The sequence below is a fragment of the Melopsittacus undulatus genome, chromosome 5, assembly GCF_012275295.1.
Source record: "Melopsittacus undulatus isolate bMelUnd1 chromosome 5, bMelUnd1.mat.Z, whole genome shotgun sequence".
In the NCBI taxonomy this organism is placed as follows: domain Eukaryota; kingdom Metazoa; phylum Chordata; class Aves; order Psittaciformes; family Psittaculidae; genus Melopsittacus; species Melopsittacus undulatus.
Window position 1 is genome coordinate 74,916,843 of NC_047531.1, and position 27,559 is coordinate 74,944,401.

Sequence of the window (27,559 nt, forward strand, 5' to 3'; positions counted from 1 at the left end):
CCGGGGAAGGGGTACGAGCACCAGAGTCCGCGCACGTCCACGGGTGGGTGCGTGCATCTCTCTGTATCTGAGCGTGTCCGTGCTGGCGCTGCCTCTGTCTGCGTGCCTCTGTCCTCCTGTGTGTGGCTGCGTGTACCTCTCCTCTCCCTCTCTGTAACGGGTGTGCGCTCGCACACCTCCCTCTTCTCCCCATTCTCTCCCCCCTCCCCTGTTGTGTGTGTGTGTGTGTGTGTGTGTGCGCGCGGCAGGGAGGGCAGAGCCGGGCGCGCCGTGCAGCAGCTCGCCGGGGACGGAACCAGGACCGCGGCCGTAGGAGGAGCTGCGCCGCGCCGGGAGCCCCGCGTAGCCGGCGGGCCAGCGCGGCCACAGCGAGGCGCAACAGGCGGGGCGGCGGCGGGCGATGGCGGCCGGTGGCGAGGCCGCCCGCTGAAGGCGAAGCGGGGCGAGTCGGCGGCGCAGAGCGGGGCAGAGCGGGAGGGATGCGGGCGGAGGAGCCGCTGGCGCTGGCGGCCCCGCGGGCGGGCGGCGGCGGCGAGGCGGAGGCGCCGGGCGAGGAACGGAGCGGCGGGAGCTGCTGCAGCAGCGAGCGGCTGGTGATCAACATCTCGGGGCTGCGCTTCGAGACGCAGCTGCGGACCCTGTCCATCTTCCCCGACACGCTGTTGGGCGACCCCAGCCGCAGGGTGCGCTACTTCGACCCGCTCCGCAACGAGTACTTTTTCGACCGCAACCGGCCCAGCTTCGACGCCATCCTCTATTACTACCAGTCTGGAGGCCGGCTCCGCCGGCCGGTCCATGTGCCCCTCGACATCTTCCTGGAGGAGATCCGCTTCTACCAACTGGGCCAGGAGGCCATCGAGACTTTCCGGGAGGACGAGGGCTTCATCCAAGAGGAGGAGAAGCCCCTGCCACAGCATCACTTCCAGCGCCAGGTCTGGCTCCTCTTTGAGTACCCCGAGAGCTCAGGGCCAGCCCGGGCCATCGCCATTGTCTCCGTGCTGGTCATCCTCATCTCCATCGTTATCTTCTGCCTGGAGACCCTGCCCGAGTTTCGGCAGGAGCCCAAGGGCCCCCAGCCCGCCTTTGGGGAAGCGGCGCCCCCCGGCGACGAGGCGCTGCTGCTGCTGCCACCGCCGGCGGCTCCCAGCGGGAGTCCGCCTCCCCTGCGCCCTGCCGCAGGCGCTGGGCCCTTCTTCACCGACCCCTTCTTCCTCATCGAGACCCTGTGCATCATCTGGTTCTCCTTTGAACTCCTCGTCCGCTTCTTCGCCTGCCCCAGCAAGCCCGAGTTCTCCCGCAATATCATGAACATCATCGACATCGTGGCCATCATCCCCTACTTCATCACCCTGGGAACTGAGCTGGCCCAGCAGCAACAACAGAAGCAGCAGCCTGGGAGCAGCAGCAACAACGGGGGCCAGCAGCAAGCCATGTCCCTCGCCATCCTCAGAGTAATCCGCTTGGTCAGAGTGTTCAGGATCTTCAAGCTCTCCAGGCACTCCAAGGGGCTGCAGATCTTGGGGAAGACCCTCCAGGCCAGCATGAGGGAGCTGGGCCTCCTCATCTTTTTCTTGTTCATTGGGGTGATCCTCTTCTCCAGTGCTGTGTACTTTGCAGAGACTGATGACCCTGACTCCCTGTTCACCAGCATCCCTGATGCTTTTTGGTGGGCTGTGGTGTCCATGACCACCGTGGGCTATGGTGACATGTATCCCATGACAATTGGCGGCAAGATTGTGGGCTCCCTGTGTGCCATCGCAGGTGTGCTCACCATTGCCCTCCCTGTCCCTGTCATTGTGTCCAACTTCAATTACTTCTACCACCGAGAGACTGATCATGAAGAGCAGTGCCAGTACACCCATGTCACCTGTGGCCAGCAGCAGTCACCCTTCTCTGAGCCCAAGAAGGGGGACAGTAATCAATCTCTCAGCAAATCTGAATTCCTGGAAGCAGAAGACCTGGAGTCCATGAAATATTCCAACTTCATTCCTCCCAACAACCAGGGTTATAAAGAGAAGAAAATGCTGACAGAGGTGTGATCAGTTTTGTTAGTCTGAGTCCAGACGTGGAGCTGCAAGCTGCTACACAGCCGTCTTCCTACTAGCAGCTGGATCTATTCAGCATTTACATGCCAGACTGTGAACTGTGATACCGTAAACAGAATGATTGTGATAATGGGCTCTTCTGTCCTGATTTGCTGTTTCTCATTACCGTGTGCAGCCAGTAATGTTCTCGCTTTGTTCTGTGGAGTGCTAGCTGTCATCCCCCACTCCCTTGTGAATTTCTTTCTGTTTTTGAAGACTGCTTTGATTCAACATTTGCCATGAAACTTTGCCTGTCTACTCCACTAGCAGAGAAGCCCTTGCCACTACTTCAGCTGAAGGATTTAGAAGGGAGTAAACAGTTAAAGGGGCTACAAACATCTGCCTCAAGCTGTGCCCATGGTTCCTGTGCTAGTGCAGTGCCCTTGGCTGTGGGATAAGTCAAGCCTGCCATGCCATTGCCTTTGAATAATGGAAACGCCGTAGCCAGCATCACAGTGAGTTCTGCAGCTGTAAGAGAAAGTCAGCAAGTAGATGCTTGCCTTCTTTGCAACACTTGGCATGCTGAAGATCCTCTTGGTTTGTGTTTCAGAAAAGATGCATAGAACTAAAAGCTCTTTGCTACTTGTGACCATATATGATTTATCAAAAACAGGCTTATAAAAATCAACAGGCTTGGTGAAGATTCTCCATGTTTTTCAGCTTATTTCAGCCTTATTTTTTGCCACTGTCCTAATGTTAATTGGCTTTTATTGTACCAACTTAATCTTCATAGTGGTGCCTTCTGAAGCAAGGCACATTTGAGTAAATTCATTTGTTATCTCCACACAATATTGTTTAATGAAATGTGCTTTGTGCTCCAGATACTCAGTTCTGTAGTCAGGCATGTGAGAGCAATTGACTTCACTGTATATTTATTGAAGCATTTGTATAGGTTAGGGAAGTTTTCCTGTTGGTATTTTGTTGACATGGCAAAAAACCTGGACCACAGGCAGCTGCACCTCTGCTGTCTGAATCCTGCACTGATTTAGAGGGTAACAAGCATAAAATGCCCCAGGGTAAAGTGTGTCAGCATTTGAGACTGAGATTGGCACAGATACAAACTTCCCTAAGCCATCTGCACAAACCCAACAGCATACCCCAGGCCTTTCAAATGAGGGGAGAAACAGCTAGCCTTGGAGATAGGCTTTTGCTGCATTACTCATCTAGCCAGTTCTTGGTATTTCATGTACAAAAGGCACAGGAATGTCTTTTGCATGAACTAGGTTTTATGACAGCCATCCATGCTAGCAATGCAAAATGCATAACTTGCAATGCTGGTTTGCCAAGGGACCAAGGGGTTGCATCTTAAAATGCACATTTTGCTTCCCAGATCATTTTAGGATTTTTTATCAGCTTTGCCTTACCCCAAAACTTAAAGTGTTTCGAAAGCTGCCAGTGGGTCAGAAGGAGAAATTGATGTTTTCAGATTCTATTGGCAAATTTTCCTGCAAGGAAAAGTCTTCGTTGTTTTAAATCTAAGTGTATATTCTGCATTCACATGTGTGCATGTGTATGAAAGCAGAGGCAGCCATTAATGCCTTGCATCATACTGTGTGATATGCGTATTAGAATGTACTACATATTGCATGTGACTCATGTAATACATAAAACAGACATAATATCAAGATGCAAAATATATAGAATACACTTTATGTATATATTATGCTTTTCAACCATAAGACTAAGAATGCTAAAGGCATATACTGTAATATAGTCAGAATAGGCTATAGAATTGGTTGTGAGATTCAGTCTGTTTTCATCTTTGTTACCCTGCTTGTTTTTTGTTGTCTTGAGATCTGGCTCCATGCCTAGAGTGCTTTTATTGTGGCTTCTCCTCATCTGGGCCCTGATCATACAGTAGAAGTTGTTTGTGTAAATCCTAACTGCTGTATTTCTCCAGAGTCCTGTTGTCTTCTCAAAGGTTTTTAGTGTTCAGGGATCTCCCCTGGTGTGAACGCACAACCTTTATATTAAAATCTTTGTTCTCTCTCTCTGAAATCAGTAGCAAAATGTCACTTGTCTCAGGTACTGCAGGTCAGTCTGGGAGACATATGTGATGTGATGAGGCCTCTGTTAGCTTGAGAGGCGTTTGCCTGAATACATAGGTGCCTAATTCCTCTTTGTTTCATCGGGACTGAGGCAAATGCCTGAAGGTCTGGGCTTTGGGAGCCATTCTGCATCCCTTGAAACATGTAACCAGCTGGTGGTTAAGTAATCCTGGTGAATAAATGGGACTGAGGAAGGATCAGCACAGTGGTACGTCTATTGATTTTATGTAAAAAGTTGTCTTGGTCACTGAGTTAATTTAGTAAAAGGCTGTTGTTCTTAGCTGTATTTCAGGATCCCTATAATGAAATCTTTTCTGTGAGTGCAGGAGAGTGACTTCACATTTTGTGTTTCTCAAGCAGATGTTCTAGAAACTAGCAAAAGAGCCTGCTATTTAAGAGGGATGTTTCAAGGCTCCTGCTGTCTTCTAGCAGAATGCCCATGTTTGGGGTTATTTTATGCCTGAGTGTATCAGCTGATAAAAGTTTCCCCAAAGTAAGATATAAAAAACTCAGGTTAAGCACAAGATCAGGAGGAGCCTACGTCAGAAAATTCCTGTGCTCATTTCTTCCCTTGGGCCTGACCCTGTTGCCCCTGCCAGGCAGGAGCCCTCCCTGCTCATAACAGGTTGTTCTTCCAACCAGCATGACCGATGACAGGGCACAGAGGCTCTGGCTAAAGAAAAGATTAGAGATAAGTTACTGGTAGCATAAACCCAGCATGTCTTAGAGAAATGCTCTTGGAAAGAAATTTCTTGCTCTCAGGTGAAATTCAGTAGTGAGTTTGTAGCTGGAGTGTTGTGGTTTCTGAAAATCTCCATACAAATGCATGCACGTGTGCAGATGCACACACAAAGCACTGGTGCAAGGGACCTCTGTTGCAACCAGGCAGCTTTGTGTACTTTTTGCCATCCACATTTTTCAGTTCTGAAAAGAAAGTGCAAATGAAAATGTGAAAACAGGAATGGTGTTTGCTCCCTGGGTTTTCTGTGTTAGAGCCAAGAGAAATATGAAAAGCCAACAGAAGCTTGGAAACTAACCCTGGGACTTCCATTTCACCATGCAAAACCTTCTCTAAGCACCTTCTGAAAATCAAGGCAGTGAAATCCCAGAGTCATCAATAACACTCTATGCTATACAAGTTCTGGAATTCAACATTTGTATTAAGGAGCCTTTGGATTTTGTTTTCAAGTGACTGATGGGACATAGTGGTACCTCTGCCACTGGATTCACAGAGGACTCACGTCGCTAAATCACAGTATCACTTACCTCAAGTTCTCAGCCCTTAGCACTCACTCCTGGATGTCCAGAATCTGAATCCGTCTGTCTAGCTGTTTCCTTCTGAAGGCAGATCACATCCTCATGAAGCAAAGTAGGCACCTCCAGGGACTTGTTTCCATAACAACCTCCCAGACTGTTTCTCTTTACCCTGTGACTGTGGCTACAAGCAAAAGCACTCGTTGCATATTTTCAGTTTTTAGATATTAGCACCTTGTCTTTACAGCTGTTTCTTTGCTTACTGGAAATGATCCCACCGCCTTATATCATGTACAACTGTCCTGTCCGACTTCAGACACAGTTTTCAGCATGTGAAAGCAAAGAGTGCAAACCAGGAGATGGGAAGGGATTATATTTGTATATCCTTGCACACAGAGAGGTGGGGAGTGTGTGAAGGACAATCTGAGCACTCGCAGTCAAGGAGCTGAGGGGCAACTGGCCTATGAATGTAGAGTCAACTGGGTGCCTGGTGGAAAGCAATACAAGCTAAAGCATCAGATTAAAAAAACCCAGAAACTTCCTTTTCAACAATCTCATTAGGAAATAGTTTTGCTGTGGAAGGAACTATTGCTCGTTCCTGAACCCTCGGCTGTTCTGCAACAATCAGTTCCCCGATGATTTTCCCATGAGATGTTTTACACCAAAGCAAGACAGGGCAGAAAGCATCTCATTGAAGGTGGGAAAGGAAGGAAGGGCAAGAATTTTACTGAGAACACTGGTTTTTTATCTGCAACGCATTGACCACATCAAAGACTGTAAGTGTGAAAGGCATGAAGAGCTGTTATGTGGTATTTCAAAGCCTGTATTACTGGTGTATCCCTGCACTCACCTCCAAGATGAAATTGCTATTCTGCTCTTGCTTGGAAAAAGTCATAATTCAGGATTGCTGGTTTGGCCCTGTTCCTTCTGATTCAGCTTTCATGGGTAAAAATTCACTGCTACAGCAGCTATGGGAGTGAAGGGGATCGGACTTGGTGTTCTCTCCTAGGCCCTCTCGTTCAGTGTACAGAGGTCCTATGGAGATGAAGAAGAAGGAGTACAGAGGAAATTCAGGGCAGCAAAAGGCAGGGTAAGGACTGAAGTGTCTTCCAGAGTGTGATGGAAAGAACAGCACCAATCCTAAAAGCAAAGGAACAAACAGCTGCTTTAGCAGAAGTAGGTAAGGTTTCTTTTTCTTCTGTGAAATTAATGACTCAGAGTTTCTTGGGATTAATGAGGCAGGATTTCCTAGTTAAGATTTGCAGCCTAAAGGGAGAATCTGGTTCTAGGTGAAAAAAAGGAAGATAATAATAAAATACATCAATGTAGTATGAGCCAGATTCTCCCCATCTGCTGATTCAAGTTGGAAAAACTCCATTTAGTACAACTACCTTGGTTTATACTGGGCTTCAACTTCAATCTTTTGCATTGAGTCAGAACATATGTACTATTTCTTAAAATGCTTATTTTTATTTGTTCTTTTCCTGAGGTCCTGTCTATATCAGGAAAGATCTGCAGATTACAGCAGGAATTAACCACAGCTTTCCCAAAAGCTCTCACGTGACTTGAGTCCAAGTAAGTCTACCAAACTTTGCAAAGTTAAGCTTCTCCTTATGGTTATATTGACAAAAATAAGAGCAGCAGGATTTTATTTATTTATTTATTTATTTATTTTCTCAGTGGTGGAAATGTACATACAAATTTATAGAGAAGTTTTAAGACTAAACAAGATTCTGCCCTCAGCTGCAGCCCTGTAAGCACAAGATAACTCTATTCACATTGCTGTAACCCAGAGCACAGTCTGAACTCTTCATCTTTGCTTTTCGGTGCTCACACTCCAGACAAATCCTATTCTGAAGACAATTGTATCCATGTTATCAGCAGGCTCACAGTCAAATCCCTGACTTGCAGTCATCTGCTTTACACATAAAGTTAAGGAGAGGAGCAGGTGCTTGCAGGATGAAAAGACTTAATCCTCTGATAAAATGAACCTGTGAATGTCGAATGTCTTTAGCTGCCACTAGAGACGATGATGAAATTGCATAGCAATTACAAGATGGAGTTCTTCTTCTGCATGGTCAGGTCCTAAATAAGGCAAGACCTTAGTCAGGGGAATCAACCCAGACAAGTGTTTTTGGGGAAAAGCAGACAGGGACTGCAGTAACAGCCATTTCTTTTCAGTGTTGCTTATGCTGTTAGCACACATTAATGCTATATACCTTGCCTAAGTGGCTGGGTTTTACTTGCTCAAGGGAATTGTGGGGCTTGTTGGCTGGTGCAAGAGCTTGAATATCATTGCATAGTTTTACACTTTGGGAAATCCATAACTGCGATCTGTGTGGGGTTTATGTTTATGCTTTATGTTTAAAGCATAAACATTCATTGATAAACACTACAGGAAATGTCCATGTTTTCTGTAGTGCAGACTAAGAGGGGCCGGAGCAATAGATTGAACTTCCCTGTGTACAGCTTTTTCTTAGTGAAAGAAAGGAAATGTTGCACAGGAGGAAAAGTGCTCATCAACTTACTGGTCACCCTAAAATACCAAAGCCATATTGCCTATTCATTAGAGACAAGACTCATGGGAAACTTTTGTTGTTTTACAAAATGTAACTGAAAGTTCAATAAGTCCTTCTTTAGCTTCACTTCCACTAAATGAATATAAAAACACTTAGTTGTGTGTAAAGTTTTGGAAGACCTTTAGTAAAAAATTTCTATAAATTACAAATTTCTCAATTTAGATACCAAGTGTAGCCACTAAATAACCAAATTTTAATGGTATTGTAGCCACTGACTGTTTAAAGAAAACAGGGGTCCCAATTCTGCTCTCTGCCCAAGGCTAGATAAACTTATCCTTAAGGATATGAATGGTGTGATTCCTGGTTTAGGTAACTGAGAGAGAAGAATAAGTGCCAAAAGGGAGGGCTGTAAGTGCAGATGTGTACAGTAGATCTCTTTGGGTGTTGCAGATAATCATTGGTGCATTCACCTAAAAGGCTGTATAAATTTTACACCAACAGAAGATTTTTCTTTTAGAGTACCTATTGGTTTATTGGTTTATTCTCTTACATTCTCTGGAGAGAAATTAAATGGTATTTTACAAGAAAACGGGAACATTACTGTATCCTCTCGCTGTTTGTTGATACATCTGTTGTTTTCAATTAGCTTGATGGCATCCATTTTCAGAAAGCAGATGCTGCCCTCTTTTACACTGGTGCAATTCTGCAGTAACTGCACTGACGTCAGTGAAGTGACTCCAAATTTATCCCTGGTGAAAGCAGAATTGGACCACAATCTTTTTGTTTGCTTATCCACTCTGGCATTCTCAGGAAGGTGCACCATTACCATACCATAAGGGGAAGGTGAGTGCCTGTCTGCTGTGCCATGGTCTGCTATTTTGTTTCCTTGACATTGCACTCACATGCCTGGCTGGAGCAGAATTCAGGTCTGCTGTGGGGTGTACATGGTCACCAGATTGTCCATGTTGAATGGAGCAGTTGCTGCCCCTAGATTCCTGACCTCTTACCTATTCCAATTTCCATCAACTGCCTCATGCTTGGATATGTTTTCCAAGGAGTGAGAGTTTTTTAAGCTAAATAAACGTAATTGCAAGTCTTAAGTAATATTATAATACAAGGGTAGCAGAGGCAGGTACGGAGACAAACTCTAACCCTCCTTCAGTTTTTGCTAATGTGGCTATGTAAAACTTGTTGCAGTCCTGGCAGATTTGCTATACATCTGTTGGTTTCAGAGTCTCAATTTTCAGGGGACACTGAACAAATTTGGCTACTTCTTTCCTGCTCCGTCTTTGCTGATCTCAATCATGCCTTCCCTGAAACTGGACAAAGAGCTTCATATAAAGGCCACTAGCATGCTGTATGGAAAAATACCCCTTCAGGTGGGGAAGATGAGGGTGAACAGAAGGAATACAGTAAGTAAAGAACAGTGTAAATACACTGTGTGAGACAGGAGGGAGCTTCTTAAAGGAGTTCCTCAAGGGTTAGTTCTGGGATTGTTTAAAGTATTATCAGTAGAACTGAGACAATGAAATTTAGTAATGAAGTAACTGCAGTGTCATTGTCAAGATTGTGTATTAGGACACAGAACTAGATTACTGAATCTACTAATTGACTTGAATACATTATAAACAGCACAGAAATTAATGTTGTGGTAGGGATTTTCATGGCAAGCTTATCAGCTGGAGAAGACAGACAACAAGAAAGACTGGGGATACTTTCAGATCAGCCAGAGTGCCAGTGTCACTTACTGAACCACCAGAGTAATGCAGCCGTAAAAGCTGCAGGTGGAAGTCTTTGAAAGTTTTAGAAGGAGCACATTCAGTACCACGTGGGAAATATTAATTCCATAAGGCCTCATCTGGAATGTCATGTGCATTTTTGGTGACCTAAATTTGGTCAGGAAGGATGTGCAGAAGAGCAGCAGGAATGATCAGGCAAATGGAAACTGCTCTGCAAGAGGCAGTTGGAAGAGCCTGACTTTTCTAGGACAGCAAAAGATTGACAAGACCTGTAGTTACAAAAATACTGAGGGCAGAGTAGCCAAAACGAGGTAGGATCTATTGAAACTAAAAGGCAATGATGGACTTGACCAGCAGAGCACAAAATGGCTATGATTAAATTCATCCTGGAAAGAAGAAGATGATTTCTAATAGACAAAGAAGGAGAAATGAAAGCTCATTCCAGCTTGGATAGTAGAAATGAAGACAAAATACAGGTTTATTTTCTTTTTTTTCCAGGTGGATTTTGTTAAATTTATGAAAGAGATAATATGGAAGTAGTTACATGCAATGGAAACAGTCTAAGTTCAGTGACTTTGTCTACTGGAATCACTCTCCTACACCTAGGATGTATTTAAGATGCTGAATAAATGAGAAATTTTAAGATCTTCCCTTATTTCTTGTGCCCACCAACTCATTTGCCACACTGCACCCATTTAACTATGTACCACCAGATCCTGGTGATGTTATTATGTAATACTTGGGGGGGAGGGTGTAGGAGGGGAAACTGGGGGAAAAACTGTAAGTCTTGCGAGATGTTTTTTCTCTATGAGACTGGGGGAAGCAAAAGAAGTCTTAGGAGTGGATAGGTTGGGTCTGGGGGTACCAAATCACGCTAGGAACTAGTCTGGAGGCAGAGGGTAAATTCACGCCCTTTAAAATACCACCAGTCTCTGTTCACTGCTCTTCCCCTCAACCTGGAACCCCTGCTGATGTTGTCTGATCTTTTCTCCCTATCCAGACCTCTCTGTGATGACCTTCCTTCTTCCTGGGGTCTCTGGTAAGTCCTCACTACCATGAGCTCCTTGGAATCATTTGAACAGTGCATTGCACCTAATTTTGAGAAAACCCTTGAGCCAGCTCTGCTACAGCTGAGCCAGTTTATCTGATTCGGATGCAGAAATCAACAGAGATGTATGATCTTCAACAACTTTTGTTGTATGGAAGGTCAGAGCAGGTGGTATCAATGGCCACTGTGGTCTGAAGAGGGTAGCAGAATAATTTCCTATTCTAGGCACTGTTGTGGCAGAGACAGCATAAAGCTTCACTTTTCCTTGCTTACCTCTTTCATTTCATTTCATGCTGTGGAAAAGTCACAAAATACCCTGTTAAGCTCAGCAGATAGAATAGACATTTACCAAGGTGGGAGCTTCACCCATCCATCCAACCCCATGTCAGAAAAGCACCAAGAAGAACCTGTCCTTATACTTTGTTCTTGAGCCTTCTAGCTCATTGCTGCTTTGTTCACTTTTATGAGGAAACCCTTCTCTTGTGGTTTGTATCTATATTTTGGCTTGCTTATTCTACTGTTTAAGAGAAGAAATAGCTGTGCTTTTTCTTCTTTAAGTAAAAAAAAGGAAAAAGAAAAGCACAGGAAATTTTACAAATAACCGTGCAGCTTGTGAAAGCATGTGACTATGGGCACCATTTGAGCTTTATCAATTACATTAGCAGGATAGTGCACACAAATCCAGTTGTCTGTAAATTGTCTTAAGGGCTTGTCCCCAGTGCTTGGCATCATTTTTTGAGTTAGGGCAGTGGGCCAAATTAGAAAGGAATCAGAAAAATACAGAACGAGGCAATGAGTTTCATCTGAACTATGAACGCAGTATTGCATCTGTTCTGAGACCAGTTCACTTTGAAATTGATGAAAGAAACCACCAGCAGCATATGTTTATGTGCTTCTTAATTTATTATTGTCTAACATGTGCAATGCGGTTATGTATACAGTGTTGGCTGAGGCTTGTAACACATTAATGGTGAAGATCCTACTGTAGCAGTCACCACACAAACACAGAGCAAAAAGCTGGTGAGAGGGCTTGCATGATTAGAGTGGTGCATACTGCTTTGGAACTCGAAGATCTTTCCAATAGTGAGAGAGTATCTTGATTCTATAAGAGGAGCAGAATAAGGTACAGTTAGCTTTTGAGAGTGGTGCGAAAGCGAGCATCTAAATGAGCAGAATCTGGAACTCCTTCTTTAGCGCTACAGAACAAATCTTCATATTCTTTGCCCTGGCAACCTTGTCTTTTAGCAAGGAGATGTCGACTTTGACAGGGAGTACAGTTAAAGAGCACAGGAGCAAATCCTACAAGTAAATTTATGTTGATTTATGAGGATGTGTAACAAGCATGGGAGATGCATTTATTGTGAATCTTCAAGCCACACTGATTTATTTATGCATAAATATTATTTACATATATTCTCTTTTCATGGCTTTGCATTGCAAAGTCAACAGCTCAAGAGCACTCTATCTAGTGTGTGAAACACTAACATGCTCTTAACTTGTGACCAAGTTCTGACTCTATTTGCCCTTTTCACACTTCAGTTTTAAACCTTCCTTAGTCAGGACCTGCATTCTCATAATTGGTTTATATTTTTAAGGGTAGGCCTGTCATTAAACAGTCAGGAGCTCTGTTTACAAGCTCCTTTGTCAGTGGTGGAGGAACACTCTGTGTTTGAATCACACTTCATCATCAGTGCGTAAAACAGAAGGGTACAGGATATCTGTTTTTCTATTGGTCCCATTTGGTGTCAGGTGGCCAAACTTGGAACATCTACTTTATCACTGTAATTTTATTTTTTTAGATAAATACCACAGATATATTGTATATTTCTCAAGCTCTCAATTACACTCATATTTTAATGTGTCCAAAATAGTACTCTCAAGTACGTTCCTTTTAGTACTGTAGACTATAGTCTTTCATGCTTACAAAATAATACCCACAAAGCGATTGATCTTTGTAGTCTGTCCTTGCAGATGGCACTATGACTTTCAGAAAGATTTTTGAGGGTATTCACAACTGCTCATCCACTAGTCTGTTATTAGATGATCTATTACAGTTTTCTGTTGGTGGATTACAAACATTTCTGTAAGACATGTTTCCATCAAAAGATGCCTCTTCCTCAAAATCAGCAATATTTGTGAGAGGAGCTCCATTTCAGCTCATTTTGGTATTTTTTAGAAAATGCATGTTTGGAAAATTTTGTAATGTGCGTGATCATTTTCTTGATGTTCTGAATGTTTTTTTTTCTTTTTAAAATTATCTTTTTTAAGGAAATATATATAAGGAAGGTAAAATACAAAATTTTTCCAAGCAATGCAATGGTAGCCATTGATTGTTCCTGATTACAAGCAGTGTGGCTCTGGTATCAGCTCTGATACTTTCTTGAATCAGTGAGATGATATTCAGACGCTCCTAAAGAGATGAAACGACAGACCAAATGGTATGGGTGCCTCAGCATGTATTAGTAGTGATAGAAGGGATGTTCCAGTGCTTTGGTTGTTACTGAGGCAAGCCACTTGTTCTTTTCTGCAACTAGAAAACCTGTGCAGGTTGAAAAGTTGTTTAATGAGTCCAGACTGCTTTACAATGCAGTCGAACTTGCTGGAACGTGTCTTTAAGAACTGTGGTCTGCCCTGTTTCTGAGCTCCTCCTGCTTCCACTCCACAGGTAACCCCTTAGGATTTTTCTACTCCTAGAATATGTAATGCAGAAAATACAGAAAAAAAAGGAAAATAAAAAAGAAAAAATGTTTATTGATAATTTCCTGGGTGTACTGGGAAGAATGGAAGTAGAAGGTGCTATCTGCAGTGTCCTGTAGCTCACCCCCTTACTTACCTTTTTCTGTTGGCTCTTTAAAAACCAACTGTGAGGATTTGTGAACTGCCATTAGCTAAGTGGATTTCAGAAAAGATGACTAGTGAGCTCTTCTTTGCATAGTAACCGTTAATCACCATTTCAATAGAAGATGTCTGAATACGTATTGATCAAGCCAGCTGCAGCTGTGATATAACTGTGATGGGTTTTGGAAACTGTTGCAGCTTTCCTCTCCATTTTTCATCTCCCAGTCACGTAACCTACTCAGCAGAAAAAGCACCCGCTGGTACTTCTTGCCCTGGCATTTCTGCTTATTACTGATTTGCAACAATCAAAAGTTTGTGTAAGGATTTTCGTTAACTAAAAGACCACTGAATAAGGAAGGTCTTGTAATTAAATATTGGACTTGGAGTTAAGGGGGCAGTCCCCAGTACTGTCACATGGGCTTTGGATGTCCTACATATCTCAGTGCCTCAGCAATAAAATCATAGAATCACAGAGTGGTTTGGGTTGGGAAGCACCTTAAGATCATCTAGTTCCAACCCCCCTGCCATGGGCAGGGATGCCTCACACTAGGCTATGTCACTCAAAGCTCTGTCCAACCTGGCCTTGGGCGCTGCCAGGGATGGAGGATTTACCACTTCTTTGCGTAACCTGTTCCAGTGCCTGACCACACTCACAGTAAAGAACTTCTTCCTTATATCTAATGGGACAGTATTATGTCATTTAGATGATCCTTTTCCCTAAACCATTTAGACAGGAAGATCTTTTTGAATATGTCTATCTCTTAACTAATACCTATATAATATGAGGCACAGATGGGGACTCCTGCTCCCTAAGACACTGTGTGGTGTTACTGTCATAACAGTGGTAACTGACATATGGATGGGGAGGATCAAACCAACTCAGAAAAACGTTTGGTTCTGTATATGATACTAATGGTATATCCAAATGCTAGGAAATCCTGCTGTTACCTAGCTCTGTGTTGGCTTTGGGCCAGTGCTTTGGCCATGCTGATCTGATTTCTGTTTCCTCAGGCCCAGACCCAAAATATTCAGTGCAACCCCCTTATTCTTGACTCTCTGATCCCTTACAAGCTGCCTTATAATTAAAGGCGTGCAAAATATTTCTGTCTGACAAAGCGCAGAGCTTAACTTACTGCAAGGTAAATTGAAAGCCCGTTGAATGTGCCATGCAGATAAGAAGCTGACATCAACTTCTCTAGTCCAAAAGAAGTAAATTTATGCAGGTTTTTCTTTTCTTTCACCCCTTGAATTGCTATCAGGGAAGATAAAAATGCTGAAGATGGGAGGAGTTCACCATCTCTCTCACGTATTTATATTAGCTCTCCAAGCACGAAGGTGATTTGGGTGCCAGCAGCTCACTGGTACTGAGCAGTCTAATCTGCACTTTGAATCTGGCAAGATCATTTTTTTTTACAGATTTTCATTGGCATTGTTAGGAACTAATCCTCTTAAAAGCTTTGCTAGTTGTTGTTCCTTTATGGCTTTTCAGAGGAACACGAGGATACATAGAATAGCAATCATGGCTCTTCGTGGTTTATATTTAGTCATATATTGGTGATTCAGAAACAAGCATATGTGAAAAGGCCCAGATGAATCCTCTTTCAAATTCCTTCTTGTTCTGTAGTGCATTTAGGTGCCTGAGTCACATTTTTGGAGAGGGCCTGTTGTCATGTCTTTGTGCCCACCATGGTGCATGAAGAGTTTTCTTGATGGCCGAAATATTTAATACCTTGCTGATGCAGAAATTCAGTTTAAGCCAAGTGGAGCCAAATTGTCAGCTGGTATTCATGCATCAGCACAGTTTTCTTCTGATGCCAACTAGGCAGGCTGGTAGAGGTGTTTTAGAAGTCTAGTTTTTGAGCTGGTCAGTTTTCCATATGGTTAGGAAATGAGACCTGTTATGAAAATTCAGTGTTTTGAAGCATAACAGAAGTTCCTATTTGAATGTTTTTGAGTTTTAACTGTTGGATCTGCCACAGCGCCATACCAGTCTGGTACCCACAGGCACATTCCGGGTCTGGATCTGACATTTCATTTTTCCCTATGCCTCAATTTCCACAACTGTAGAAGGGAAAGAAAGTCTTTTTCTCCTCAGCATGCAGTTGGGTGTTTATCAGTGATAAGGATCTATAGGAACAATCAGTGTGTTTGCTGGTAAACTCATTTTTTTCTCCAGATAATGCAAATTACCTTCTTTCCTACAGGGAATCACAAGCAGATGATATGAGGCAGGGCTGGTTTTCAGCTGGGGCACCTGATTACTGTGGGACCTTCAGTCAGCTTCTCTATAAGCCTCTTTCTGGTTTCACATGGCTGTAACTTCCATAAAGGGTATAATTATTTGTGCAGCTGGAAATAGGATAAATGAGATGTTGACCTTCTTTACTTATCCAGTGACACTGTCTGTGATAGTCTTTCCCTGTGCCCATACACTTCTTTCCACCAATAATTGTAAATCTGACTAGTAGGTCTTCAGGTGACTATAATAGGAATATACATACTTAACTAACAAGTCAGGCACTCATAAGATACTATTAATATCTCCCAGAAGTTTGATAGAAGATAGCATTTAAAAATGCCCGTTAAAGCTTAAACACACCATAGCTGTTGGGAATTTTTTCTAGTGATCTTAGTGAAACAGAGTTGGACCAATAGCAAGCAGGTTTGAAAACCCTGCCTCTTGCTCTAAACTGGATTAGTACTTGACAGTGACAGAGTGACAGGAACACAGGATCTATGGACCCAAATTACCCACTTCTTAGGGACTGGTGAGCTGTAAATTAACTTGCTGCATGTATTTACATTGCTGGTTTTGATCACATTCCTTGTGTCTAGGTGATGGTTGCTCTGGTGATCCCTTGAGTATATGACCTGCACCATATCACCCCCATTTACACTTCCATGAGTGGAGTCCACCAGACCAATACCTCCCCTCACAGTGCTTTCCTTTAACTCCATGACTTCATCAAAGATGGCAACTTTCCTATAGATTGATATGGTTGTATCAGTTTATTAATGTTTATGCCAGCCTGATGTGTCTCAGCTGCAAAGGCAAAATCAAGTAGTGGTGCATATGTGAGGCCAGAGTTAAACCCTGGGGAGGAACAGGGAGAGAGAGAAAGGAGAGCTGAGACAGAGGGGCCCTGGGGACCCTTGAGAGGAGGGGAGAGGTAAGGAGCAGAGGTGTCTATTGTCATTGCCACAGCCATGGCAGCAGTTTCCTCATCCCAAGTCCCTTTCCACACTTCTCATCAGCAGCTGCAATCCTGCTTCCCAGGGCTCGGGTATAAGCAGAGCAGAGGGCAGGACCATGGCTGCTTTGTTGTCTCTGTCAGCCTCTTGTCCTTGACAACTTTTCTCTTTGCCTCTGCTGTAGATCCAGCTCTAATATTTTGTTGTGATTTTGTATGCTGCCTCCTGGGTATATCCATACTTCAAAAGAAGCATTTAAACCAGCAGTGAAGATGAAACAGATAAGGCTTTAACCAGGGCAAGCAGATGAAGTTAAAGCTGATACAGGTTAGGCTCAACTTGAGTAGAACTCAAGTTACTTCATCAGCTCAGATACTTTAGGCTGAAATAAATGACCTTGGTGATCCCTTTCAAAATTTCTAATAAAGACAAGCGTATCTTGTTGAATTTTAATTTAGAGTAAGTGACTCTGCAGCTCTCCCAGAATATTTTTCTTGAAGGGATGCTTTGTGAGTCTAAGGAAAAATCGAAACCCTGTGTTATAGGATCTTCAAACAGTGATGAGAAGGCTTTGAAATCTGATCCACAGTCCAAATTTTAATGTCTGTGGTTTGTCTCCATCTTTGACCCATAAATGGGAGAGGATCGTGAAACTCTGTGGATGCTGTATCAGTTGAACTGCAGCATATGTGCCAAGTGCATCCATGCATGTGTGTGTAAAGTCTTCAGCACCCTCCAGTCTATTCTAGATAGCTGTAGGCCACACAAATTCCAAGCTTTTAACAGTGATCTGAAGTAGAATCATGTGGTAATTAGCAAGATTGTTAACTGAATTTGTTTTGTACAGTCCTGTGAATATAGAATCGCAGAATCATAGAATAGCTAGGGTTGGAGAGGACCTTAAGATCATCTAGTTCCAACCCCCCTGCCATGGGCAGGGATGCCTCACACTAAACCATATCAGTCAAGGCCCTGTCCAACCTGGCCTTGAACACCAGCAGGGATGGAGCATTCACAACCTCCTTGGGCAACCCATTCCAGTGCCTCACCACCCTAACAGTAAAGAACTTCTTCCCTATGTCCAATCTAAACCTCTGCTGTTTAAGTTTCAACCCGTTACCCCTTGTCCTGTCACTACAGTTCTTAATGAGTAGTCCCTCTCTGGCATCCCTGTAGGCCCCCTTCAGATACTGGAAGGCTGCTATGAGGTCTCCACGCAGCCTTCTCTTCTCCAGGCTGAACAGCCCCAGCTTTCTCAGCCTGTCTTCACATGGGAGGTGCTCCAGGCCCCTGATCATCCTCGTGGCCCTCCTCTGGACTTGTTCCAACAGGTCCATGTCCTTTTTATGTTGAGGACACCAGAACTTCACACAATACTCCAGGTGAGGTCTCATGAGAGCAGAGTAGAGGGGCAGGATCACCTCCTTTGACCTGCTGGTCACGCTCCTTTTGATGCAGGCCAGTACACACTGTTATTAATTAGTTTCAGGCTTATGAAATACAGTTTATCGGCAGCAGAAAGAAGCAGTTGTTCTGGAGGTTGCTGTGTAGCTACCAGGGTAACCCTTTTCTGGGTTTAGCTCACTGTTGTTTATTGAAGCAAAATACCCACAGAAAGCAGATGGTAATCTTTCAGAGCAAAGACACACAAGATCATCTGGTGTGCCGACATGGGAGAATCTGTGGAATTATGCTGAATTCTGGAAAGCCTGGAAATGCAGAGTTAAAAAACTGATGTGAAAAAGCCTGCCTTACCCTGACTGCTGCTGTCAGGAAAAGCCACCAAAAGCCTGTAGCGTGTTTGTGGGGTGGCACAGTGCCATCCTGTGGGCCATGGAGGTATTTGACAAGATAACATTCGGATGTACTACCTGCACTGCAATCGGGTGTTGGCGGCTTATGACAGACTTAAGTTATTAAGAAAATATATTTTGCAATATCTAAGCATTTGCTGCATTACTAATGTACACTATGGTTAAAAGGAGATCCCAGATATCAAATATGGAACATGTAGACTCTTTTCCTCTATTCTTTTTTCCAGGGGAACATCTTTACTGAGTCTGGGGAAGATCCACATCAAATACATCAATATTAAACTGAAAGTAGAATCAGACCAACAAACCCCACTGTGATTTGTCATAGGTTCAATTAATGCAGCTGTTGCAGACATCTGTCTCTGCTTTGTTTGATGGGGTCTTTTGCTTATCAAACTCCAAGCAATCACTAGTAACCATTGTTGCTCTGAATTTTTTAAAACTATGAGCTAGCTTTTGTATGCCTACCAGCTTGTTCAGTCTTCATAATCCTTGGATAGGAAACTTCCCTCTTCAGCACAAAAATCTGCAGGGAAAAGCTTACATTCAAGAAACTTCAGTGAGGGAATATTGCTTTGAAGATCAGCACAGATTTAGCCTGCAAATCGGATTTCTCACAGCGTTGGTGAACTCAAAGCAAGCAGGACGTACATTTTGTTGGCAGAGCTGTCTTATTCTTAGAAAACTTTATGAAAAGCAAATGCATTTTACAAATTTTGGAAATATTTTACACATCTCTAGATATCTACAGTCTGCTTAAATATGGAGCTTCTGTGTGGTCTGCTTACATATGGAGCTTCTGTGTGACTGTGAATGTGTTTATACATATGTAAGCTTGCATATTTATATATTTTATGTACCACTGGCATTTTCTCCTTTCTGAATCTAGACAGAGCTCTTGACAAACCTGTTCACCTTGTAGGCTTCTCCAGTCTCTGATGTTTCTCCCACTTATTTCGTTCTCCTCCTGTGGACTTTGGCAATGTTGCAACCGACCTTCTGGTTTAGGCCTTTCTCTCTGGTACACTGTTTTTATAGCCAGTTCTTGCTCTTTTTTTTTTTTCTGGGTAATTGAGTCATTGTCAAGCAGTAGCAGGAATTGCGGGAGCACAAGGACTAGAAAGTGTGTGGTCTTCATACTGCATTAAGCTGCTTTCACACTCTTGTACTGAGTGGGAAATGGAACTGTCTTGGTAGAAAATACTGTGTAAAACTATAAAGAGTGTAAACTCCTTGCAATGCAAGGCTGGAGCTGTTCATGACATTTAGGCAGGCACATGTTTAACTTCTTCAAGTTTGTGACTAGCCCTCTCAGCTACTCACGCAGTTAAATTAAGTCTGGACCTCGGAATTTTGTTTAGGACTCAGGAATCCTAAAATGATTAATTTAATATCACTAAGCATGTATCTGTGGTGGGTTGTCCCTGGCTGGACAGCAGGTGCCCACCGAAGCTGCTCCATCACTCCCCTCCTCAGCTGGACAGGGGAGAACAAGAATATAATTAAAGGCTCCTGAGTTGAGATAAGGACAGGGAGAGATCACTCACCAAGTACCATTATGGGCAAAAAAGACTCAACTTGGAAAATCAGTTTAATTTACTGCCAATCAAATCCGAGTAGGATAATAAGAAATAAAAACATCTCACATGTTTTCACTGCTCTCTCCTAGTTACAGTTGTGCAATTTTTGTTTTGGTTTGGTTTTGGGTTTTTTTTTTACCCCTTCTTAAACACCTTATCCCAGAGGTGTTACCAGCATCATTGATGGGCTCAGCCTTACCCAGCACTGTGCCCATCGTGGAGATGGCTGGAACTGGCTCTATCAGACATGGGGGAGGCTTCTATCAGCTTATCACAGAAACCACCTCTGTGGTGGTAGCAGTAGGAACACATAAGTGCCATCCTATGTAATGAAAAATGCAATAGGTAACTGTTAGGGGCATGTTAGGCTAGGAGAATTGAGGGTTTGCACTGTTGACATAAAGAGGGAAAAGGAAAGTATTGCTGAAGTTATGAGGAACTGTTATATGAAGTTTCAGACTGCAACAGGCTTTTAGGAAGGATAAGTGCCACATTTATTCCAGTAACTTTTGTCTTCCCTTTCTCTCTCTTTTGTCACAGAGGACTGCAGATATTTTTCATAACTTATGAATAGCCCTTTAGATTTCATGTGTCACCCGTGCAGATAGACCTAGATGCAGCTAGAATGGACAGCATTGTAGTGTGACGATGAACAAGTGTCTAAATGAAGAAAAGTCCTTGCAGACCCAACATGGTTTCCATTCATTGTCTCAATAAATTATTTCAGATCTGATTAAAAAGAGTAGAAAGAAACCCACTCTTGCTCTGATGCACTTTCCTGATCCTCGCATGGGGGAAAAGACTTCTAAGCCAAATTGTTAATATAGATCTGCCTTAAAGGGACTTAAAATTCAACACAAAGAAAATGGCTTCAGGAATTAACAAAGTGTCTGTTACTCGGTAAAGATCAGACCTTGGGTCTCTATTCTTGGAGCAGTACAGCACTGTAATGCATCTTCACAAACTTTGTAACCTTCTAATATGCATATTTTGTCTCCTGCAAGAAGAGATGTGTATAATTCCTATCAGCCAGAAGGAAAAATCCCCATTCCACTAGGTGTCAAGGCAAGGACAGAATTGTGGCACTTTCCACTGTAGCCAGCTGTAGTTGATAAGATATATCAAATTTGGTTTCTTCAGGCATTCTTATTAAGAAATTAACACTTAGGTTGATGTTTCTTAACTGTGATCCATGCAAAATAATACATTTGGGCATTTTTTTAACATGTAACACTTTTTTTTTCCTTGCTAGGCTGGATTCGGGATGCTGCAAAGCTGTCAGGATGCTGCAAAAGACATTGTTGCATCTTCTTACTGAAGAGTTGGAGAAGTTTCTCGGTGTGCAGGGAATACAACATTTATGGACAGGAAAGTGGTTTCCTTGATTTGTGGTTTTCTTGTTGCTGGTCTTTGTTAAAGGGTTTAACACTCTTAGATCCAGGAAACTGAAACTAGATGTGAACAGGGTTGGAGGGAGGAGGCAGGGAGAATCCCATATAAGATTCAAATTTGTCTGATTTCTGGGGAAACTAAATAAAGCCGGATTCAATTGCCAGTGGCTAAATAACAGTCATTTATGAGCTGTTCATCAAAAGCCCCAGTCAAGCACTGAGTACTGTTGGAAGCTGGAAATTGACACTGGGCACCTCCAAAAGACTCCATTGTTGAAACTTACTTTAAACATTTTTTCAAGTGGAGCATTTAGTCCTGGCAAATGCATAAGGTCAGCCCTTATAAGAATAAATAGCTTTCTCTAGAGGATCTAACAAGTGGCCAAAGTCTGCCCATTTGTCTGCCTGTCTTTTGATCTTGGATTACTGTGCTATTTAAAACTGTGTTTTCATAACTCAAGTAAATGGTAGATGTTTCACATAGCTCTACAAGTAGCAATCATCACGTTCATGCCTAATATCTGGTATCTAAGGGATGGGCCCAAACCAGAGGTGTTTCTCATTTAGCTAGGAAGTGTCTTGCTTTAGCGTATGTACAGTCCGTTCTTGTGGTGAACATGTGAATCCATTGCTCCTCCAAAGGAGGGGTTTAGTTTCAGTGACTGTAGAGAGTTTCACTGAAATAGCACTGTTTGTAGTCTTTCATGTGATTTAGAAGGCACAATAGCCAGACAGTTCTAAAAACGCAATATAATTGTTTGCAGAGTTCTAAGAAAATGCTCTGAAGTCTTCTCCTATTGCACCATTGTGATAAAGAACTGTTGCTTTTCAAGCTCCACAAGTCCATGCTGTGTAGTGCTGAAAGTGATAGAAATCACAATAAACACTGGAAAATGAAGGGCAGAGTGGGATACTCTGGCCTGGAATCCCCTCTCTTTGGCAGCAGGAAAGGTCAGTTATGCAGCCAAATGCCTGTAACCAAAGATGGATCCACCCTGTGTGTGTTGCCAGCTCTGCCTAGGAGAGTGGGAGGGTGGGTAAAAAGAATGGATTCTGGGAAGGGAGAGACTGAGAGGAAGTGTGGACAAAAACATACCCTGAGCATAACAACTGGGATTTTCGGAAGGTACTCTGAGGGATGCTGGGCATCCAATTTCCCTAGGACTCTCTATCAATACACATAAATGACTTTCAGCATGTTTTCCAGTCCTCACAGTCAGTGTGTGAGGGAGAAAGGATGGAAGGCAGCTCACTCTAATTTGGTAGCTTTTGGCACCTGGAACAGTTTAGGCTGTAATATCTCCTCCTGGCTGCTGGCTGAGGGTCTCATCCTCTGATGAGCTGCGACTTCCTGACTACCAGGGACTCCAAACAGGCTTAAAGAAACCCTGAGGTGCCAGATCCAAAGATGCTTTAGGAGCAGGTCTGCTCAGTAGTCCTGAGTGTGTTTGTGAGCACACACTTCTTTAGAGGCAGCAGTCACTCACGCTGATACCGTCTGGGACTCTTTAGAGTCAACCTCAGTGTAGGCTGTCTTTAATGAAGTGTGAATATACTTCAGAAGTCTGTGGATACCCTTCAGATACATGGTAAGCAGGTCAGAGACTTTAGACCATCCTGTGTGCCAGCACAAACAGCAGGGATGTTAGTTACAAGACAGCTTTGCTTTTGCTGTGAAACCTTGCTCCGATGTGTTATCTCAAAGAAGACAGTTGGGATTTGCAGGCCAGATCATGTGGTGAGATAAAGAACTGCAGCTCCGTTATTGAAGCTAGTCTGATTTATACAGGTGTGGTTCAACATTTCTGAGGAATTGTGGATGGTAGGGGTTTTTGTTTGTTTGTTGTACCAAAAACCTGCAGCCGTTCAAATAAAGTATGGGAGGTAAAGAGATGGAGCATGTGCTTTAGGCTGTTTGTTGGATTCAGGCTTTGAGAATACACTTTCTTCGTAGACAATCCCACACACAGTATTAGAAGAGATTCTAATGGGCTTGGAAGTTGACCAAGGAGACAGGACTCAACTGAGCTTTGAACAGCAATCATTGTCTGTATTGGTGGTGACATAATATGTGCTTGACTCAAACCTGATGTTGCGCAGGCCAGAACCTGATGAAAACATGTAACTAGATATTTGTGATTGTTTCTACCCGTGTGACCCACTGTTAAATAGGCTAGATATATGAATAAAATCAATATTTTTTAAAGTGTGGTGTGGTTTTTTATGTCAAAAAGACACTCTTGGACCTTATTATGTTCCTATGAAATATTTGGTGTGGAATTAATACAGCTGTGAAGCTCGCCTAGGACTGTTTCACAGCCACTTGCAGAAGAGTACCTTTTCTTCCTCAGAGGCGATCACTGCACTCTGGCTGCTACCAACTCTGTCCCTCCCCTTCTTGTCTCATGGCCCTACAGATACCAAAGGATGGATGCTTTTTAAGGAAGTTTGTCCTTTTCTACACAATGTGTGGCTTCATTTCAGCCCTTGCTCAAGAAAAGTACCTCAAGAAAGGTTTTTGAAGGTACCTCTGAGGTGCTTCTGCATCTCCCAGATTCTGGGTCTTGTTGAAAACCTCAGCAAAATCAGTCTGTTGCCATCTCCCAGGAGACCTAGTTTGCTCTATCAAACTCACCATATCTGGGAATGGTCAATGATAATCTCCAAATTACTTCTCAGATCTTTTGCTTGCTCTTTGACTTGGCAGCCACAAAGGTAAGTCCATGTATGTGTAATTTATGCACTGGGGGGGTATTCTTCTGCTTTACATTCACACCGAAAGAGGGTGATAAAATAATAGTCAAGGAAAATGACATATTTCTGTTTCCCTCACTAGATGCAGTGGTCTGTATCTTTCTAAATGAAGCAAGGGCAACAGTTCGCACACAGCATTTGTTTTAGCTTGACAGCGACAACACTGTTACTATTGAGTATACGTGTTTGTCAGCTCCCTGTCACTCCTCCAAAGACTTGATTGTCTCTAACCACAGCCTCACCCACCATTATAGAAGGTCTTTGACTGTCTTTGTAGTTCCTTGAGCCCTGGACAGTCTCACTTTCAAATTTGACTTCACACTCATCTTTTGTTTGTCTTACAAAGCCGTTGTACTCTCAGCTACCTTATTTCAGATCACAGTCTCAACCTGACTCCACTTACGTACTTCATATCTTTTCCTTCTTCTTTCAGTTCAGATAATTCTTGACTCCTTTTTAGGAGGAAAAAGGAAAGCTGCTGTCCCCAAACCCTCTGCATGAAAGTGAATGACACATATACCATTGAGGAACCAAAATGTCTCTTGGTTCCCAACATTATGGACACTATCATTGCAAGCCTTGCATCAGCAGTGGTCAAAACCTGCAGCAACATGTAGAAACTAGGTTGTACATAAGTGCTGAAGCATTTTACAGGTAGATGCATTGTAGTTGGGTATGTTTAGGCAATACTATCAGATAAATCATCTGTTCAGCCAAAAAATATCAATTATAACCAGGTTCAGGTTATAATTCAGATCTAGCTGTGTCCAGTGATGCAAATCCCCTTACACCCCCATCATCCCCACCTTTATTTCTTTTTTTTTTGTTTATTATGTAAAGCTAAAAATGCTTCGAAAGAAAGTAAGTATGAAAGAAAGAAAGAAAGAAAGAAAGAAAGAAAGAGAAAGAAAGAAAGTATGAAAGAAAGAAGGAAGTTTTTCCTATGAAAACGTGAATTTTATCCAGCAGAAAACAAAGATCTGAAGTACTGCCAAGGGAGGACTGCTCATCTTGTCTTTCTCAGGCTGCATGTAGGTGGTCACTCATCAGAATTCTAAGTGGATGATGAAGGTAAAAGCATTTATAGTCAGGCTGTAAGCTTAGCCCTGATCTCCACTCCTGTAAATGATTAGAGAATAAAAATGCCACCTCATAGTAACACATGGGTAATACAGGTACAAAGAAACAGCAGGAAGAAGGAGTAGCAGTGAGGAGTATAGATGTATTAACTTTGAGTACAGCGTTTATATGTGCTATCATAATTGGCCCATTACAATGATTTTCTTAGAAGTGAATTAGTGATCCCAACAGAGGATACAATTTGCAGCGTCATTGAATTAGAAGAAAATGAAATCAAAGGCAGACTAGCATCTCTCCTCTTAAATAACTGTGGCAGAGATCATGTTGCAGAAATACAGAATGAATGCTAAAAAATCACCAGAATTGAATGATGTTCACTCATGAGTTTCAAAAGAAACAGTGGAATTACTTATGGCACTATATAATTCACTTAAACTTCCACTGGTTCCTGAAGTCTGCAGAGTAGCAAGCATGGTGCCATTCTTTAAAACAGTTGCCAAAAGGATATCTAAGGAACGGTGGTCTAGCAAATTAGACATTTGTGTTAGGCAAATTAATAGGCAATATAACAAAGAATTGAATCAATGAATGCCTGATAAAAGCAAAAAGTTTCCTTGGGAAAAATCAACATGGTTTCTGCTAAGAAAGATTTTTCCTTAGGTAGATAATTCCTTTGAAGGGGTAAGCAATGATAACGGTGAGTGTATTTGGTTAGGTTAGATTTCCAAAAGGCTTTAGAGGGAACTGTACAGCCACAGGATAAAAGGGAAGATCCTGGCATGCTTGCAAATGGGAAACAGTGGGCAGAGTGTCTGGCCAACTGATGAATGGAGAGAAGTCACTGTTGGATGGGTCTGTCCTGAAACTTGTGCGGTTCCACACTTTCATAAATGACCTGGAAGAGGAGCTGAGCAATAAGGTGATCAACTTGGCTGATGATGGTTCTTCAGACCAGTAAGGAAAAGGACTTACTGTAGAGAGTTGCAGAAGGACTTACAAGGCTGAGTGACAGCACAATGAAAAGGCAGATAAAAGTCTTTGCTGGTAAATATGAAGTGATGGGTATGGGGGAAAATGATCCTAACTTCAAAGCAATAGGCAATGAGTTGATCCTTGCCAATCAGGAATGAGACTATGTGGTTATGATAGATACCTCCATCAAAAAAACCTCAGTGCTCAGGAGCAGTCTAAATAACAAATAAAATGTAAGTCTCTGTCAAGAGCTTGAGTACCACCTGTAGTCCCGGTACCCCATTTTCAGACTGTAACTGGACAATGTTTGGAGAACGTAAGGAGGATCATCAATGTAAGCAACATCCCTGAGGAGTGACTGAGTGGATTGCACTCTCCCACCTGGAAAAGGCACCATGGGTGGTGGGAAAAGCAAGAGAGAGGTCTAATTATGAATGGCAGGGAGAGCTTGAGTAGGGTTTAAGAGTTACCTGTTTCTTCTGGGGTAACTAGACTTGGAGTAATCAAATGAAGCCATTGGGATCAGGCTTAAAATACAAAGAAGGAGATGGTACTCATGCAGACAGGAGCAGAACTGTGGAGCTATCTGACAGAGAATGGTGAGAAAGCAAGATATTTACATGGAAATAAGAAGAGATTGATAAACACTAGTAAAAGAGATTGAGTGCAGATTACCAAATCAACAAAAACTTCCAGTTCAGTAGACTCTGAGAACTAGAAAGAGTTAAAAGATGGGGGAGTGTCATATACATTTTTTCTGGTCTTACTTTTATTGAGATATTTACTTGAGGTCATTCTTTGAACTTGCTAATATTCAGAAATTGGCAGAAACGGAAAACCTATATCTCGACTAAAATCAGATCAATAGTAATTGATATAGAATGGGGTTATATATAGCTTTGACCCTTTGAAAGGATCTAGATCTTACCTTTCCCAAGCTCTGATGGAGCTAGATTACTGTTTCCCAATCTTTTTTGATTTGCACATCTTCCAAATATTATTGGTTGATATGAGAAGTACAGTAAATACCAGACTGCTGAGAAGTAGATATTTTTTCTTAGTGACCCTTATGGACTCCTTAAAACTTGTCCACAGACCCTTAAAGAGTCATGAACAATAGCTTGATGGATACTAGCTGGACTGTGTAGAGTTCATCCTTACATTTCACATTTACTGCAGGCAGTAGACATCCACTACTGGGAAACTGGCAATTCAGTAGACACAACAGTGAGAGTCTGAAGCTGAT

General features: G+C 42.7%; 1 protein-coding gene and 1 long non-coding RNA gene across 2 annotated transcripts; both read left to right on the top strand.

The window, feature by feature from the left end:
* Positions 1–473: 473 nt before the first annotated feature.
* LOC115946331 (potassium voltage-gated channel subfamily A member 6-like) lies at positions 474–4,077 on the top strand. Its single transcript, XM_031048002.2, has one exon. The coding sequence runs from the start codon at positions 480–482 to the stop codon at positions 2,037–2,039; it is 1,560 nt and encodes a 519-aa protein (XP_030903862.2). The 5' UTR covers positions 474–479; the 3' UTR covers positions 2,040–4,077.
* A 2,090-nt stretch (positions 4,078–6,167) lies between these two features.
* On the top strand, positions 6,168–21,995 carry LOC115946336 (uncharacterized). The gene is made up of 3 exons (XR_004080430.2): positions 6,168–6,566; positions 6,876–6,961; positions 21,369–21,995. It is a non-coding gene; the product is annotated as an uncharacterized lncRNA (long non-coding RNA).
* Positions 21,996–27,559: the final 5,564 nt, after the last annotated feature.

What these genes read in the sequence shown, in the direction of transcription:
- LOC115946331 (XM_031048002.2), top strand. Translation starts at nt 480, where the DNA reads ATGCGGGCGGAGGAGCCGCTGGCGCTGGCGGCCCCGCGGGCGGGCGGC.